The sequence below is a fragment of the Lithobates pipiens genome, unplaced genomic scaffold (genome assembly GCF_037356315.1).
Source record: "Lithobates pipiens isolate NorthernLeopardFrog02 unplaced genomic scaffold, aLitPip1_a1.2 Scaffold_19, whole genome shotgun sequence".
Classification (NCBI taxonomy): Eukaryota; Metazoa; Chordata; class Amphibia; order Anura; family Ranidae; genus Lithobates; species Lithobates pipiens.
Genome location: NW_027507764.1, coordinates 278517300 through 278535600, shown reverse-complemented (window position 1 = coordinate 278535600; position 18301 = coordinate 278517300). Strand labels below are relative to the sequence as shown.

Genomic DNA, 18301 nt, shown 5'->3' with positions numbered 1-18301 from the left:
TTGAAGCACCTGACCCTCCATCCAACCTTGTGTGCAGTTCTCCCTTCACAGCGGAGTTTACCGGATCCACAAGGTATCCACTACCGCAGCATTGCTTCATACAGCCTGTTGCCATCCTACTGCTTTACAAGGTAATGTTATAGTGGTTTTCCAGTTGCATAGCCGCTCCATTCATGTAAGGAGTTTTTAACTGTTCATCATCAACTTTACTACAGTTCTCAATAAATTGATATTTTTATTCTACTGATTTCATCCAAGAATTTGTCCAAATGGGATGTTTCTGATCAGCGCTTTCAGTTGTGGTAATTTTTTTGGATGTTTGTGTTTTGTCTCACACCACTCCTTGGTGTGTCAATCCATACAGCTGCTCCTTGGTCTTCCATTGGATACCTTATACTGTTTCCAGAGAAATTCATGTCCCTGTACCCTGGCACCAGACTTACTATTATTCTAATCCACATTAGCATATACATTCCATAATGGGTTCCTCCCAAGGCAAACAAACAACAATGGGACAAACAAACACTTAACAACCCCCACCCCACCTCAAGCTATGTAGCAATGGCCTTTGAGACACTCCTACAATATTCTAGCAGTGTGATAGGTTTCCACCTTATTTTTCTTCATAGATTTCTTGAGGGATATTTTTGATAAATTTTACTGTCCCAAGTGAAGAAGGCTCTCCAACTTTCAACACAAACCACACATACAAGACCCAGGATAACGGGGGAAACATGAAATGCTGTGTCTGGTGTGTTTGTACTGGGAGTCTGGTTAGGGCAGACCAGACTGGGCTTCTCAGGTCACCCTGTGCCCCTAATAGACATGGGGTAGCTTGCATATAAGAGGGGCCGGGGGAGCTCTCTAAGGTAAACTGGGCTCCTTGGGCCTTCCGTCACAGAGGTAGGTATTCTGCAGTTTTGTGTTACAGCACTAATCCTTTTTTTTTTTCTCTTTCTTTTATATTTCCAGTAAAATTAGTAAGCATCATTACACCCCTCACCCAATATATTACGTTTAGTTTGCAGGTTTTTAATACACTGTTTTATTTAGTTTTTAGTTTTCCTGTTAGGGCTTGCCCACACTGGGCAGTACACACAGATGGGAGAAAATAGATTGGTGTCCACAGGTCCTATTGAAAACAATGTAATCCAAAAAATCGTACATGTTGCAATTTGAGTGTGACGACTTGCATTTTAACATCGACATCCAAACAATTCTTTATTCATAGTGTACGGTCTAACCATTTTGTCTGAACGTAGTCCTACAAAAACATATATATGTGTGGTGTGTATGTACAGTGGTGTGAAAAAGTGTTTGCCCCCTTCCTCATTTCCTGTTCCTTTGCATGTTTGTCACACTTAAGTGTTTCGGGAACATCAAACCAATGTTGTTGTTTTTTTTTTTTTTTTCTTTTTTTTTTTTCTTTTTTTGCCAACTCAGTAGAACCAATGATCTTTGAGGGGAACCAAGTCCTCATACCCGCTACTTGCTCAGGTTACCTCTCTTCGCTTTACATCATGGTGGCAATTTTTTTTTTGCGTATATTTATATTTATATTTATATTTATATTTATATTTATATATATATATATATATATATATATGTGTGTGTGTGTGTGTGTGTATATATATATATATATATATATATATATATATATATATATATATATATATGTGTATGTGTATGTGTATGTGTATGTGTATGTGTATGTGTATGTGTGTGTGTATATATATATATATATATATATATATATATATATATATATATATATACACACACATATATGATATGCTAGATCCAAACAACTTTCATAGCTTAAATCCTTCCCGTGTTTGTCTAGTCAACATCTCCCGTACTCAATAATCCCCCCCACCTTCCACTAATTATTCCCCCCCCCTCCCCTATCCTACCTAGTAGATCATTTTTTGACTTAACACTTATATATGTCTATACCCGATTAAATCTGTATCCTTAATCCTTCTGAGGTGATCCAGCTCCCTTTAAATTCTTGCCAGCTTTTCCATTTCTCCAGCGTATGTTTATTACTCCTACCCCCCGAGCTATCCTCCAAGCATTCCATCTTATAAATCCCTTCTACGGCATCCACCCACTCCCATATCATGGGCGCTTCCGGCTCTTGCCAATTTTTTGGGATTAGTTTTTTCCCCGCATTTAATAAGTATGGGGTCAAGGACATCTTGTATTGTTTTACGCTGCCCTCTGTAGCATGAAACAGGACCACCCAGGGGTCTGCTCTTACTACCGAACTAGTTATGGTTTTAATATGCGATAGGATCTGGTTCCAGTAGCTCTTAATCTTCGGACACCCCCACCATATGTGCGCCATAGTGCCTATTTCCCCACATCTACGCCAACATTCCCCTGACGTATCTGCTTGGAATTTACTCTTTCTATCTGGGGTATAATACCACCTTGATAAACATTTATAGCTCATCTCTGCGGTTTTGGCATCGATGGCTAAGCTATGGGCCAGTTTAAATATTTTGCCTAACATTGCCTTATCCTTTTGTGAGCCTAATTCCCTTTCCCATTTTTTAACGAATGGAGGTATTCCTGACTCTCCCGCTGACAGCAGCAGCTTGTACCACCTAGCAACTAACCCCTTAGAATTCTTTGTTATAGATAGTTGTTCCAATGTAGTCAGTTCGTCAGCCGCCCTAATCGGTTGCGGTAGTTTTTTTATAAAGCGGGAGAGCTGGCAGTACCTCCACTCATCAATCACCATTATGTCTATTTTTTGTTTGATCTCGTGAAAAGGTGCTATGTTGCCTTCCTTCATTACATCTTTAAGCTGTGCTTCCTTCTTTACCCAGTTGCCTCCTATCTCCGTGCAACCTGGCAAGAAATATTTATTATCTTTTAGTGCCATGAGGGGTGAGTTATATTTTCCATTGACGTGCTTGAATACCATATCCCATATTCGGAAAGTGTTAGGTGTTAAATTATTTCCTATCCCTATTTTCTGCCTCTTATGTGGAGAATTCCATAATTGTTTACCTAATTGTGTTCCGCAGCTTTCGTGTTCAAGTTTTACCCATTTTTTATCTATATTATCCCTTTTGGTCCATTCACTCACCCTAGACAGAGCCACCGCTTTATAGTACATCTGGATGTCTGGGATCGCCAGCCCACCTCTATCTTTTGGTTGTCTCAAGCTAGCAAATGCTATTCTAGGTCTTTTATGCTTCCATATAAATTTATTTAGTACTGATTTAAGTTTAACCAAATATGTATTAGATAGCGCTATCGGTAACATCTGAAAACGGTATAAAATTTTTGGAAATATTATCATCTTCACAATATTTATTCGCCCCAACCATGATATTGAGCTTTTACCGCATCTCTTACACTCCGCCTTAATTTCATTTAGTAATGGTATGTAGTTGATGCGGTAAAGTCTCTTCTCCGAGTTAGCCAATTTTATGCCCAAGTATTTAAACTCCTTTCTCCACGGGAAGCACCAATCCTGTTGAATTGTTTGCGTCTCTAACTTATTGGTATTTATATTTAATATTTCGGATTTTGATCGATTTATTTTAAAGTTGGATAATTCTCCGTATTTTTCTAGTATCCTTATTAAATTAGGGACAGACCGTTTGGGGTTACATATATAAAATAGTATATCGTCTGCGAAGGCTGATAACTTATGTTCCTCCTCCCCAATTTTTACCCCCATTATGTCAGGACTATCTCGGATTGATGCGAAGAGGGGTTCCATTGACAACACGAACAGGAGAGGCGACAGGGGACACCCTGTCTTGTCCCCCGTTCCAGTTCAAATTTAGTAGACTCCTGTCCATTTAGTTTTACTCGCGCAGTGGGTTGATTATATAAAACTCTCACCCTCTGTATTGTTTTCGGGCCTATTCCCATCTTAGCCATTGTTTGAAACATAAACCCCCAGTCCACTCTGTCGAACGCCTTTTGTGCGTCCGTAGACAGAAGCAGACTGGGGGTCTCCCTCCGTCGCATCTGTTGGATCAGCAAAAGGGTTCTTAAACCGTTATCTCTCCCTTCCCGTCCTGGTATGAACCCCACCTGGTCTGGATGGACCAGGCTCTTCATCAGGTCCCTTATTCGCTCCGCTAAGATCTTTGCATATAGTTTCGTGTCTGTATTGAGTAGCGAAATTGGCCTATAACTGGTGCATTGGGCTGGATCTTTCCCGTCTTTATGAATTAGTGTAATTGTGGCCGATAGGCCCTCACTACTCATGCTATATTTCTCCCCCAACCCATTAAAATAGTGGCATATTTTTGGAGTTAGAATTTCTCTGTATATTTTATAGTAGAGTGTTGTAAACCCGTCCGGTCCTGGAGATTTTCCCGACGCTGATTTTGTCAAAGCCTTGTTTATTTCTTCGACCGAAATTGGTCGATCAAGGGTCTCCCTTTCCAGCGTGCTAATTTTGGGTAATCTAATTTTTTTTAGGAAAGCTGCAATGTTCTTCTTACGAACCTCACCCTGTACCCTTTGCTCTCTGTCTGAATAAGTCTCTTCGAAATATTTCCTAAAAGTTTCCGCGATTGCTTTCGTTGAAAATACCATATTACCATTTTTATTCATTATTTTGCCAATAAAATTTTTTGTTTTTTCTTTTTGAACTAACTTAGCTAAGTATTTACCCGTTTTATCCCCCCGGAGTTATCGTTCACGAGCCCGTCTATTGAAGGCCCTCCTGGTTTCTTGTTCCAGGAGATCCTTTAATTCCTCTCGGGCATTGACTAGTTTTTTGTATATTGTGTCCCTTTTGGGGCTGACTTTTTTTTTTTTTTTATGCTCTTGTTCTAAGTTAAAAATCTCCTCCGTTAATCTTTTGGTTTTCATGGCTCTCATTTTTTTTTTTTTTAGACCCAACTGCGATCAATATTCCTCTTATATAAGCTTTATGTGCTTCCCACACTATTTGACCTGCAGTTTCCGGAATATCATTCAGTGCAAAATAGTGTTCAATTTCTTTACCAATCCTGACTCTATCCTCTTCATCATATAGCAGGTCTTCATTTAACCGCCATGTCGGGGATCTTATCTTATTGCTTAAATTGTTTATTTTAATCTTAACCGGGGCATGGTCTGAGAGGGTAGTTACTTCTATTCTAGCTTCCACCATCTGATCTAATAACCCATGATCTATAAAAATATAGTCAATGCGGGAATATGTCGCATGTACCGGGGAATAGAACGAATAATCTCGACTTTTTGGGTTCATAACTCGCCAAGCATCTACCAGCTGGCAAATATATAATTTTTGCTGAATGTTTCTTAGCTGATCATTTCTCATCCTCTGTAGCCCGGACGTGCTATCTACTCCTGGATTGAGGCAAAAATTAATATCTCCTAGCATTATCACGTATCCCTTCTTAAACTTGGTTAACTTGATTAATATCGACTTTAAGAACCCAATAAGATTAGTATTAGGGGCGTAGATGTTGACTATTGTGCAATCCATCTCATCTAGTGTACCTTTCAGGAACAGGTACCTCCCTTCCACATCACTCATCCTATCCACTAATTGAAATTTCATTTTTTTTGAGAAGCCTATCGCAACCCCTCTACTCCTTGTAGAAATTGTATCGCTGTAATACCAATTAGGGAAATTCTTCGAATATAGTCTAATATTTGATGTCAAGGAGATATGTGTCTCCTGAAGAGCCACCACGTCAGCCTCATATCGCTTTAACTCTGCCAAAATCTTATGCCTCTTGGTTGGGGTATTCAGTCCCTTTACGTTGTATGTTAAAAAATGTATACTGTTCATTTAACCAATAGCTTCCTAATTCCCTGACACCTCTCTTCTCCTATTTGGGTAATAATGTTAGATTTTTCACACAATCTACTTTTCCTCCCTATCCCTCGTCCCTCTTCCCACAATCCCCTCCCCTTCCCCCTTCTACCCAACCCGTACCCCACCTCCCTCCCCCCTCCCTCCTCCCACAATCCCCTCCCCCTCACCCCTCTACCCTTCCCATACCCCACCCCCCCTCTTTCCTTGCCCCCCCTCCCCCCTCCCTGCGGCCAAAGCTCGGCCCTTGTGTGGTAGATGGTCGTGTAAGCCCATACCATCTCCCAGACGACTTGTTCTGAGGGTCTGAGGCTCCTTCACCTACGCCTCCTCTCTCCTCTCCTATTTGGACAGGATGAGAGGGAACATCGCCTACATCCCCCACCCCCCTTCCGTCATCCCCACCAGCCACCTTCTTCCCCCTCTTCCCCCCCCTGCTCCTCCCTAACCGGATTCTATGTCATAATTCCTCTAGATTGTCATGGGCCCGTTCTCTCTCATGCCCAGCCTGGGAGTTCCGGGATGCGCAGATCTAGTCTCTTGCAAAAATCTGACAGGTCTTCCGGGTATCTCAGCTTCGCTGTTTGACCGTTTTTAAAACCCATTAAACATACTGGGAAGCCCCAGCTATATTTCACATTTCGCACACTCATCTCTACCAACAGCGGCTTCAAGAGCCGTCTCCTCACTAAAGTCGCATATGATAGATCAGAGAAGATTTGTATCTCGCGACCCCTATACTGCAGTGTAGTCTTCTCTCTGAGCTTTCTCCAGAGTGTTGCTTTTTCCTCAAAGTAGGTAAATCTTACAATAATATCTCTGGGTCTCTCTGTATCAAGTGGGCGTGTTTTGCCTATCCTGTGAATCCTGTCGATTTTTGGGGGGCTTTCTCTCCCGTCTCCCCAGTAATCGGCAAATATACTTTCAAATATCTTTCTCAGGTCTTCTCCCCTTTCCTCCAGGACGGATCGAATCCGTAGGTTTTTTCTTCTACTTTGGTTTCCTGATCTTCCAATTTGTACCATAACTCCCTCTGCTCTCGTCTTACTATGTCTACTTGCTCCTGCATTTTGCATACTTCCTGGGATTTTTGTTCGATGCGATTCTCCGTGGCCTCCACTCTCTCTAGCAGGTTTCCGAGATCTTCTCGGAGCCCACGGATATCCACCTTGATTGCATTTTCAAGACTCAGGAGCATCTTCCGCATTTCTCCTTTTGTAGGGGGGAGGTCCGTTATCCTTGGCTCGTCCGCTTTGCTCATATCAATATCACTGTCTATCCCGATATCCTCTCCTTGATGCAAGGTAATATCCTCCTTATGTTTGCCTAAACCTTTTTTTTGCTCTTGGTCGGAGTGTTTGTTTCTTGCCTGTTCCTGTCTGTTTAGGGCTTCCTCCTTGCATTAAGTATTGTTGAATGGTAGTATCTAAACCTTTTTCTTTAGAGGATCGCAAAGTTCCGCTTTTAGCGGCTTTATTAGCTGATTTGCTCATAGTGTCTTGTGCGATCGTTTACCTCCTCCTTATTTTATCGCTTTCTTCTTCTCCTTGCCCCCCTCTCCTCAACTCCTTTAATCAGGCCTTGTATATCCGCTTAATAGTGGACTACCCGTGATTTTGACATTATGGTACTCGCTTTGTAGTTAAATGTAGTTTATAAATATTGAATACGAGCTGTGGTTATTCTGATAAGACTTACTCCATTTACTCTTTCCTCGATTAAGGTCAGGTTTACCAGTGTGCTGAGCTCCTGTGTGTAGAAACTCCTTACAGACCTGTCTACTCTATTGATGGTAGTATGGGAGACCTTTTATGATAATATCTATGGGGGGCACCATTACCTTTGTGTGGGAAATCTACTTATCTGGCCCAACATCTAATACAGTCTAATACAGTCACTATTGACATTGCCGTATTGCTATCTGTATTAGATATGCGTTTCAGGGCCTGCAAATATGTAGAGAACCTGGGGCATAAAGAAGGAAAAGGAAAAAAAAAAGCCAAAAAAGACGTGTCCCGTTGGTGTTGTTAAAACAGACCAGGTTATGTCCAATATGATTTGCCAGTATTAATCCTGGCTTCTCATTCGCTGTATGCAAAACGTATGCTTATTCATGTAAGTTTATCAGGACTACGCCCAAATGGCTCTTCATGCTTTACCTGCCTGAACAGTATTGATAGTAGTTTATTGCTGGGTATATCTGAAGATTTATAGCAACTGAGCTCAGGTGGGTTTTCTTACTTTACCACATTAATCAGAGTTTATACGGAATTTCTGCAGGATAATGCACGTTTAGATTATACCACACTTATGGATGAGGATCATGCCTGTAAGAGAAAGCCGTTGGCAACGGGGAAGATTCACCGTCATGCGCCTCTAGGGCTCGTACTTTATTCGCTTTACACTTCTGGCAGCATGGGGCTATTTGTAATACTCGTATCGGCTGACAGAAAGTTGTTCTCAAAAAAAAAAAAAAAAGGAGGAGACAAACGGGAAATAAGAGCCCTATTTCCCATTCACTGCAGGGTATTCGTGTGCCCAGAGATTTATAAGAACTAAACACAGATAGCTATTCGTGCTTAAGCAGGGTTACTGCAAGATTGTTTCAAGATATATCGCGTTGAGCTTATATCTTAATTTATAAAGAGCCTATCTGTGAATAAGAGTCTATAGCAAAGAAAAAGGGGGAGTTCCCCGTCTCGCACCTCTGGAGCACAGTCCTGCCGGGATAAAGCAGTTACAATGCTCAGCTAGGGAAACAGTACCTTATTCCCCTCACTCTACACTCTCAGGGAGCGTCCCATCCCCATACTGGACTGTGCAGACAACAAGCAGTTAAATACTATTGCTCTAAAGGGTACAATACCGTCCTTTGTTTTTCCCCAGCATTTGTTGTTCTTAGTTCTCTAGGATTCCTCGGTGTTCTCCGGTGGTTTCGTCGAGGCTCCCTGCTAGTACGGAGAGGGGGTGTAGGAGGACGGGGGAACCGCTGGCCGGCGGGACTTCGTTCAGACGGTCCGTTTCGGGTAGCGGAGCGGGGGATGCAGCATAGGCGGCGTGTTGTAGCGGGGGGGGGGGCTCGTATTCGCTCTGGTCGGAGCCGCACGCTTCCTCTGATGTGGACGCTTGACAGCGCAGGTCAGCCCCTCCCCTCAGGCGCGCACAGCAACCTCACGTCCTGCGCCCGCCCCTCATGTTCCGTGACATCAAACCAATTTAAACAATAGTCAAGGACAACACAAGTAAACACAAAATGCAATTTGTAAATGAAGGTGTTTATTATTAAAGGTGAAAAAAAATCCAAACCATCATGGCCCTGTGTGAAAAAGTGATTGCCCCCCTTGTTAAAACATACTATAACTGTGGTTGTCCACACCTGAGTTCAATTTCTCTAGCCACACCCAGGCCTGATTATTGCCACACCTGTTCACAATCAAGGCATCACTTAAATAGGAGCTGCTTGACACAGTAAGGTCCACCAGAAGATCCTTAAAAGCTACACATCATGCCGAGACCCAAAGAAATTCAGGAACAATTGAGAAAGAAAGTAATTGAGATCTATCAGTCTGGAAAGGGTTATAAAGCCATTTCCAAAGCTTTGGGAATCCAGCAAACCACAGTGAGAGCCATTATCCACAAATGGCGAAGTCATGGAACAGTGGTGAACCTTCCCAGGAGAGGCCGGCCGCCCCAAATTACCCCAAGAGCGCAGCGACGACTCATCCAAGAGGTCACAAAAGACCCCACAACAACGTCCAAGGAACTGCAGGCCTCACTTGCCTCAGTTAAGGTCAGCGTTCATGCCTCCACCATCAGGAAAAGACTGGGCAAAAATGGCCTGCATGGCAGAGTTCCAAGGAGAAAACCACTGCTGAGCAAAAAGAACATCAAAGCTCGTCTCAATTTCTCCACAACACATCTTGATGATCCCCAAGACTTTTGGGACAACATTCTGTGGACCGATGAGACAAAAGTGGAACTCTTTGGAAGGTGTGTGTCCAAGTATATCTGGCGTAGAAGGAACACTGCATTTCAGAAAAAGAACATTATACCAACAGTAAAATATGGTGGTGGTAGTGTGATGGTCTGGGGCTGTTTTGCTGCTTCAGGACCTGGAAGACTTGCCATGATAAAAGGAACTATGAATTCTGCTGTCTACCAAGAGATCCTGAAGGAGAATGTCCGACCATCTGTTCGTGTACTCAAGCTGAAACGAACTTGGGTTCTGCAGCAGGACAATGATCCTAAACACACCAGCAAGTCCACCACCGAATGGCTGAAGAAAAACAAAATGAAGACTTTGGAGTGGCCTAGCCAAAGTCCTGACCTGAATCCTATTGAGATGTTGTGGTATGACCTTAAAAAGGCCGTTCATGCTCGAAAACCCTCTAATGTAACTGAATTAGGACAATTCTGCAAAGATGAGTGGGCCAAAATTCCTCCAGGACGCTGTAAAAGCCTCATTGCACGTTATCGCAAACGCTTGGTTGCAGTTGTTGCTGCTAAGGGTGGCCCAACCAGTTATTAGGTTTAGGGGGCAATCACTTTTTCACACAGGGCCATGATGGTTTTGATTTTTTTTCACCTTTAATAATAAACACCTTCATTTACAAATTGCATTTTGTGTTTACTTGTGTTGTCCTTGACTATTGTTTAAATTGGTTTGATGTTCCGAAACACTTAAGTGTGACAAACATGCAAAGGAACAGGAAATGAGGAAGGGGGCAAACACTTTTTCACACCACTGTATGTGTGTGTGTGTGTGTGTGTGTGTGTGTATATATATATATATATATATATATAATATATTATAATAATTGTATGTTTTATACGTTTTCTGTGTTACTAGAGTTCTTATTTTTTCTTTCTTTTTTTTTTTTTTTGCCTAGAAGATATATGTCGAGTGTGTCGTTCAGAGGGAACCATGGAGAAGCCGCTTTATCATCCATGCGTGTGTACTGGTAGTATTAAATTTATTCATCAAGAGTGGTAAGTTCAGAATAATTTTAACCTTTAACACTTTTATTTGTTAAGTGAAGGTTTCTTCACATCAAAAGGCTTCTGAGACATTTTTTTGTGAAATGTCTATGGGGAGCTTGTATTTTAACCATTTGTGGACCTTGGGTCCTCCAGCCCCTCCCTCCATTCCCCTCCCCTCCTCAATTAATTAATAAATATATATATATATATATATATATATATATATATATATATATATATATCTATATCACTTTTTTTTTTTTTTTTTTTAGTTGTGCTCATAAGTTTACATACCCTGGCAGAATTTATTATTTTTTGGCCATTTTTGAGAGAATATGAATGATAGGTTAAACAGTTCAGTCTCTGAATTTGAGGACGATACTAAGCTAAGCAGGGTGTATAAACTTTGCGAAAAGATCTGAACAAATTAATGGGGTGTGCAACTACATGGCAAATGAGGTTTAATGTAGAAAAGGTAAAATGCATTTGGGTGGCAAAAATATGAATGCAATCTATACACTGAGGGAGAACCTCTGGGGGAATCTAGGATGGAAAAGGACCTGGTGGGTCCTAGTAGATAATGGGCTCGGCAATGGCATGCAATGCCATGCTGCTGCTAACAAAGCAAACAGAATATTGGCATGCATTAAAAAGGGATCAACTCCAGAGATAAAACGATAACTCTCCCACTCTTTGAGACTCTGGTCTGGCCGCACCTAGAGTATGCTGTCCAGTTCTGGACACCATTTCTCAGGAAGGATGTACTGGAAATTGAGCAAGTACAAAGGAGGGCAGCAAACCCAATAAATGGTCTGGAGGATATTAGTTATGAGGAAAGGATACGAGCAATGAACTTATTCTCTGGAAAAGACGCTTGAGAGGGGATATGATTTCAGTTTTACAAATACCGTACTGGTGACTCCATAATAGGGATAAAACTTTTTTGCAGAAGTGAGTTTAGCAAGACACGTGGCCACTCATTTAAAATAAGAAAAGAGGTTTTAACTTAAACTACATCGAGGGTTCTTTACTGTAAGAGCGGCAAGGATGTGGAATTCCCTTCCAGAGGCAGTGGTATCAGCGGGGAGCATCGATGATTTAAAAAAAAACTAATATTAGATATGCACCTGAACAACCACGATATACAATGTAATACTGACACATAATCACACACATAGGTTGGAATGGTGTCATTTTTAAACCTCACCTACTATGTAACTACGTAACCATTTCTTTCACTCATGGTTACTGTTTGGCTGAAGCCATTTATTATCGATCAACTGTATTCACTCTTTTTAAATCGTAATGGCAACAAACTACCCAAATTACCCTGATCAAAAGTTTACATACCCTGGTGATTTTGGCTTGATAACATGCACACAAGTTGACACAAGGCGGTTTGAAAGGCTATTAAAGGTAACCATCCTCACCTGTGATCTGTAGAATGATAGATGACGTGGAAGTGTCTGGGCAGTTGCTGATGCTGACCCCTAAGCATCCACACCTATAAGACTTTGGGTTTGAATGGACTATCTCGGTACTTGATAGTGAATAACAAATGAAAAATAATAAAATCTGTAATATTTAATGAAGACAAGAAATGTATCAATACAAACAAACAAATCTTTAAAATCGTATACACCATAATTAATCAATGCTACTGTCAGGTTCCCCCATAGAGTTTTTTGTTGACGAGGGATATATAAAATTCCTCAACCTGTTTTGCAGCAAACCGTTTCTTCAGGAGGATAGTCTATAGAATAAATAATATTTTTGAGCAAAACATAATGAACAAAGCAAACATATATATGAAAGAATAACAAAACCTTTTCCTTTTTAAACCTTTTTATTAATACTTATCAACATAAATGCACAGTACAATATGGGATTAAAACAAGTAATGCTAATAAAAGGATGCGTTTAACAGTGGTATAGCTGAAAGTTATACATTATATCCTAGGAGGGATAGCTAATTGGGTTTCTCCAGGAACAGTGCTTGCGGTATTGCATTGGAAAACTTGTACTGTTTGAGTAACATTTCTTTAACTACGGAGGTGTAGAGGAGAGAGTTGGGAAGTACGAAAACATCGAGAGGAAAGAGCAGAGGAGGGTTAGACAGGATGTGGGATAGAGCAGTCGGGGAGACGCTGTCGGGTGGCCCGCATGGGCCCAGGTCGGCAGTCGTCGTCATCCTGCCAAAGGTGAATATGGTCAAGGTTCCAGGAGGTGGCTGTTGAAGTTAGGGGGTAGGAAGTGTTTGACCCAAGGTTGCCACATCTTACCATGCCCAGGCAATCCATCCTGGATCGTTTATTCCATCTTGCTATGAATCATGGCTTGTGTGACTCTGTTTTTCACTTCTGCCATGTTAAGGGTTGGTGCTTTCCAGGCTTTCGCTATGGCTTGCTTTGCTGCTGTAGTTGGAGAAGACGCAGTTGGGATTTAGTTCATTCTTGGGGTGCCAGATTGAGCAAAGCTACTGAGGGGTCAGAGATTGTAATGGGGTGGATATCTACCTCCTCTAGACTAACCCATAATGGTATTTCAGTTTTTGCATGATATACTGCCATTTGAGCCAATTGGGCCGTGTGAAAGTAGTGGCGAAAGTTTGGTATACCGAGGCCACCATGTGTTTTGTGGTGAAACAAGGTTGGTCTAGAGACCCTTGGCTTTATTGGGCCCCAGATAGATATAGCTAAAGGTTCGACTCTGTATAATCCGATTGAAGTGTGGGGGGGGGATTGCGATCGGAAGGACTCTGTATAAGTATCGGAGCTTAGGTAGCAGTGACATTTTGACGGCCGCGATTCAGCCCAACCAGGAGGCATACAATGGTTGCCAGGATGCGAGCATGGACATAAGCTGTCGTAGCATGGGAAGATCATTAGTATAATAGAGCTGCGCTGGGTTGCTGGTCGATTTTATTCCCAGGCAAGGCATGGACAAAGTGGACCATATGAAAGGAAAGTTTGTACACAGGCGTTTAAGTTCGTCCTATGACAGACGCATCGAGAGCCTTAGATTTGGCCTGATTGACCTCTAGGCCTGTGACCCGAGCAAACTTGTCTAATAGCCGATAAAGATTAGGCAGGGTAGTGTGAGGCGCGATGATGAACAATAAAGCATCGTTTGCGAATAAACCTAGTTTGTGATGTCGAGACCACCTCCAAGCCCCGGATATCTGGATTTGCTCTGATCAGGGCTGCCAGGGGTTCAATGGCGAGTGCAAAGATCATTGATAGAGAGGAGCCGGTCTCGTCCCTCGTTGGATGGGGAAATATTCTGAATGAAATCCAGCATATTTTATATAAGCTTGTGGGTGAGTGTACAGGGCATTTATCCATTGCCGGAAGTGGGGACCAAAGCCTGTAATATATAGTGCAGGTATGGCCAAGAGACCGTGTCAAACGCCTTGCGTATATAGAGGGAGGGAAGGTGCATGGGAATGTTCCGAGATCTAGCAATATGCTGTAGGAGGATGACACGTATATATTGTCACTTGCCTGCTGTTTAGGAATAAAGCCCACTTGATCTTTGTGTATCAATCCCCCCTATAAGTGCATTCAGAGCTAAGATTTTGGCAATGATTTTGATATCCACGTTTAACAGTGATATGGGCCTATAATTGGACTATAGCGTATTGTCAGTATTAGGCTTGGGTATCATCGATATGATAGCCATCAGCATGTCTCTGCCAAAAGAGTTTTAATTAAGTAGGGCATTGAACGAATTTGTGAGGAGAAGAGGGGCTAATATACTAGCAATTTTTTTTTTAAATACGTGGCGGGTAGTCAGTCGGGGCCAGGCCTTTTGTGTGGCTTCAAGGCCTTAATAGCCATGAGTACTGTGATCGGACTTTCCATGGATTCCCGGTTAGTGTCAGACAGCATGAGCATCGGCAAATTATGAAACAGGGATTCTGCTAAATTAAGGGAGAAAGGAGCTTTAGCTTAGCACAGCTTGGCCAACTTCTTACTAAACTCGGAGAGTATCTTCGTAGGGTTACTCTTAAAGTGGAAGTAAACTCCCCTACCGTTTTCAGCCAAGGAAGCTGCCATCTTTGCCTCTGTTTAATCTCCAACTGCTATGGTGCTGCACATGTGATTCGTTATGACACCAGCCATTGGATGGTTTGATAGTTTGGCTGAGAGCACAGCCAATGTGAAGTTGGCATTCCCGGCATGCCTTTTTTTTTTTTTTTTTTTTTTTTTAACTGTTTAAATCGATGGGTTTACTTCCACTTTAAGTACATCCTTTGTCAATCGAAGCCTGATAGGTTTATGGGTCATCTCAGGATGTCGGAGGCGTAAGGCTGAGAAAGTGTCGGGCTTGTTACCTTTGGTGTAAATGTTATGATTGGACCTACTGATAACTTTTTCTGCTGCTTCAGCTAACAGTAAGTCTAGCTCCAGTTTGGCCTTTTCAAGGGCTATTCTGTTCATCTCAGTGGAAGTGGACTGAAATAAAAGAAAGTGATGTTGAAAGTCAGCCTCCAGTTGCTGTAATTTCATCTTTTTGTCCCTTTTAAGATGAGTGGGGACTGAGATGCATTTTCCTCTGATTACTAGCTTATGAGCCTCCCAGAGGAGGATTGGGGAGATTTCCTGTGTTGTTATGACGCAAGTAGTCTTTGAGGGCAAGCTGAATGTTGACAGAATGATTGGTTGGTTAAGTGTTTGTCATTCATGCACCATGTCTTGTCTGTGGATTGCCGTATTAACGAGGATATTGTGGTGATCAATGCACAGTGATCGGACCACGTGATAGGATGAATGTGGGAGTGAAGCAAGATCAGAGAAGATGCTATGGGAATGAAGATGTGGTCGGTCCTAGAGAAGGACTAGTGCGGGTTAGAATAAAATGTGTAGATTTTCTTAAGGGGCTTACATTCCCTCCATGTGTCTAGGAGTAAAGCCTGCTGAAATTGGGTGCGAAATTGTGCTGAAGGGGAAAAGTGTTCCGAGGAGTAGGGAGTCCTGTCTAAGTGTGGATGGAGTACAAAATTGGAGTCGCCGCACATAAACAAGGTGCCTTTGCAATGGGTCCTAATTACCTGTAGGAGGTGTGAAAAGAATGGGTTAGGGTTAGAGTTGGGGGCGTAGTAGGAGACTAAGGCAGCCTCAACGTCTTGTAATAAACTGGTCAGAATTAAATAACGGCCCTCTGGATCCCTAACTTCGGATAGAGGGGTAAATGGCAAGGAATGGTGGAAGGCCAGAAGGCCTCCTCTCTGTTTCAATGTCAAGGAGGCTGTGAATACTTGGGGATATTTAGAACTAAAGAATTTAGAGGCAGAGAAGTGTTTCCTGCAATGCGACAATGCTGGCTTTTAGAGATACAAAAGTGCGTAACGCTTTGACCTGCTTATTCGGGGAATTAAGCTCCTTAACGTTTAGCGACAAAATATTCAGGGGGGCCATGTATATTGGTGAGGGAGGGCACGATTTGGAGACCCAGGAACCATACGAGCCAGCTGACCAGTAATAGAGGGGGGAGATAAAGGTGGGGGAGGGTGCAGAGGAGAAGAATGGGAAAGAAAAGTAAAAAAAAAAAGGTAGTGTAAGAAGGAGTGCAAGACAATTGTACGAGACGGATAATGACGAATTGCCCAATCAATGAATGTGCTAGCCCTGTGGCAGCCAGCGCACAGTGAGTGGGGGGAGCGGTGACCGTTCCCAGCCGTAAACCAGCGAGTTAAAACTACATTAACAGTTTCAATATATAATACTTTGTAATAACTTGGTTCAACAATAGGATATAGAAAAAAATGTTTGGGCTATGGACTTTCTAGCCACAATTATCACAACATAATTAAAAAAAAACTATAAATTTTTATTTACAAAAACACAAAAAAAATAGTCCGTACACAAATCAATCATCAGTAATCGAAAAACTCATCCCCCATTTTTTTGTTGCCTCTAACAGGGTATATAGGTATTCTATTCAATGGAGAGACACCATACAACACTTTAAGATATCAAATAGTAGGTGATCCAGAATGGCGAAACATCAATGAGGGTTTAACGATTATCATAAGCTTGACATGTTTCTCGTGTCTTTACGCTTCTTCTGGAGCGGTTTTAACCGACTAGTAAAGTAACAAAATGAGGATCTATTAACTTATGGTAACCATAACCAGTGTACACTGGTGTCTTTTCCAAGGTACAATCGTTAGAGAAAAGAGGGAGGGGGAGAGGGTTCAAGGATAGGTGGGGGTGAAGATGAGGGGGTAAGAGTAAGAGCTGGGAAGGAAGAGGAAAAAAAAAGGCAAGGGGAGGAACGGTAGGAAGGGGGAAGGGGTGTTGGATGGGGAAGAGGGGATGGGATAGAAAGGAAAGGGAGAAAGGAAGAAGGGGATGGGGGGTGGAGGGGAGGGCAAACACTTCAGAAATAAAGACTGTACTGATTACTTGATGGAGATGGGCAATGAACTATAAACACACAGTTCTGAAACATAAGACATCACAGTTGTTGACCCAGCATAGAGAAAACAATAAAGGGCGATGCCAAGTCACTACTGGAGTTATCGATTGTGCCTGAGCTGTGGAAGCGAAAATGCTCCAGAGGCGTCAGCAGTGTCTATCATTAATGAATGAACCTGATAAGATCCCATAGGGTTGTAAGTCTAAAGTAAAGCAGGTGTCATGGTGACTAACAGAATGTATTTGGCAACCTATATCGAGGGCTCAGTTACAAAGGGATTTACCCATTGGCTGTGGGGAACTAGCCAAATCCCAATAACCAGTTTCCTGAGATCAACAAGAGAATGAAACATGATGGACTGGTATCAGCTTCAGCTGGGTTCAAATACCTTAGGGCTAGGATAGCCACCTCTGATTCACGCACGGGTGATGGACCCTGTAGATCTTGTTGATTCCTCTTTGGGGTGGTCGTGTAGGGGTAGGAGGCTGAGTGAGCTGGGGTGCGTGGAAATGTAGTCTCTGATTGTTGAGCTGGAGTGGTGAGGTGAAGAGTTTTCAGAAGACGCTGCAATGCTTCTGGTGACATGCAGGTGTGTTGCTGCCCTTGATATGAGAAATGGATAGCAAAAGGAAACCGCCAAGCGTACTTGATCTGATGGTGCCTCAAAATTTGCAGCTGCGGCTTAATTGTGAGGCGCTTAGGAATAGTTGAGGGTGCCACATCTGTAAACAACTGGTATGTGTGGCCCTGAAATTGAAGAATGTCTTTATTGTGGGCCGTGGTGAGTGGCTGTTCTTCCATGAGGAAAAAATACAGCTTCACAATTATGTCTTGTGGCGCACTGTCTGCCTGCCATTGTGTGAGCGCCTTGGGTGAATCCTATCAAATTCCAGGCGTTCTATGGGAATTGAGGAGGATAGTTCCTGGAAAAGTGCAGTAGTAAATGATTGAAGATCATAGACTGTTTCTGAGATACTGCAAAGGCGCAGGTTTGACCTATGGGAGCGGTTCTCGGCGTCGTCCAGGCGAAAGAGCAAGATGGTGTTCTTCTCCCAGAGAGCTGCTTGTTCCTGGGCATGCTCTCGTAAAGTA

The 18301-nt window shown here is 42.4% G+C and overlaps 1 protein-coding gene across 6 annotated transcripts in view; it reads left to right on the top strand.

The window, feature by feature from the left end:
• The window catches only part of MARCHF6 (membrane associated ring-CH-type finger 6), a 1566402-nt gene that overhangs the window by 71112 nt on the left and 1476989 nt on the right, over nucleotides 1-18301 (top strand). For 4 of the 6 annotated variants that reach the window (XM_077491957.1, XM_077491953.1, XM_077491955.1 and 1 more), the window contains one exon: nucleotides 10696-10795. In XM_077491957.1, coding sequence (XP_077348083.1) covers nucleotides 10696-10795 — 100 coding nt within the window. The remainder of the gene's footprint in view (nucleotides 1-10695; nucleotides 10796-18301) is intronic. The other 2 variants (XM_077491954.1, XM_077491956.1) reach the window with 1 other exon arrangement.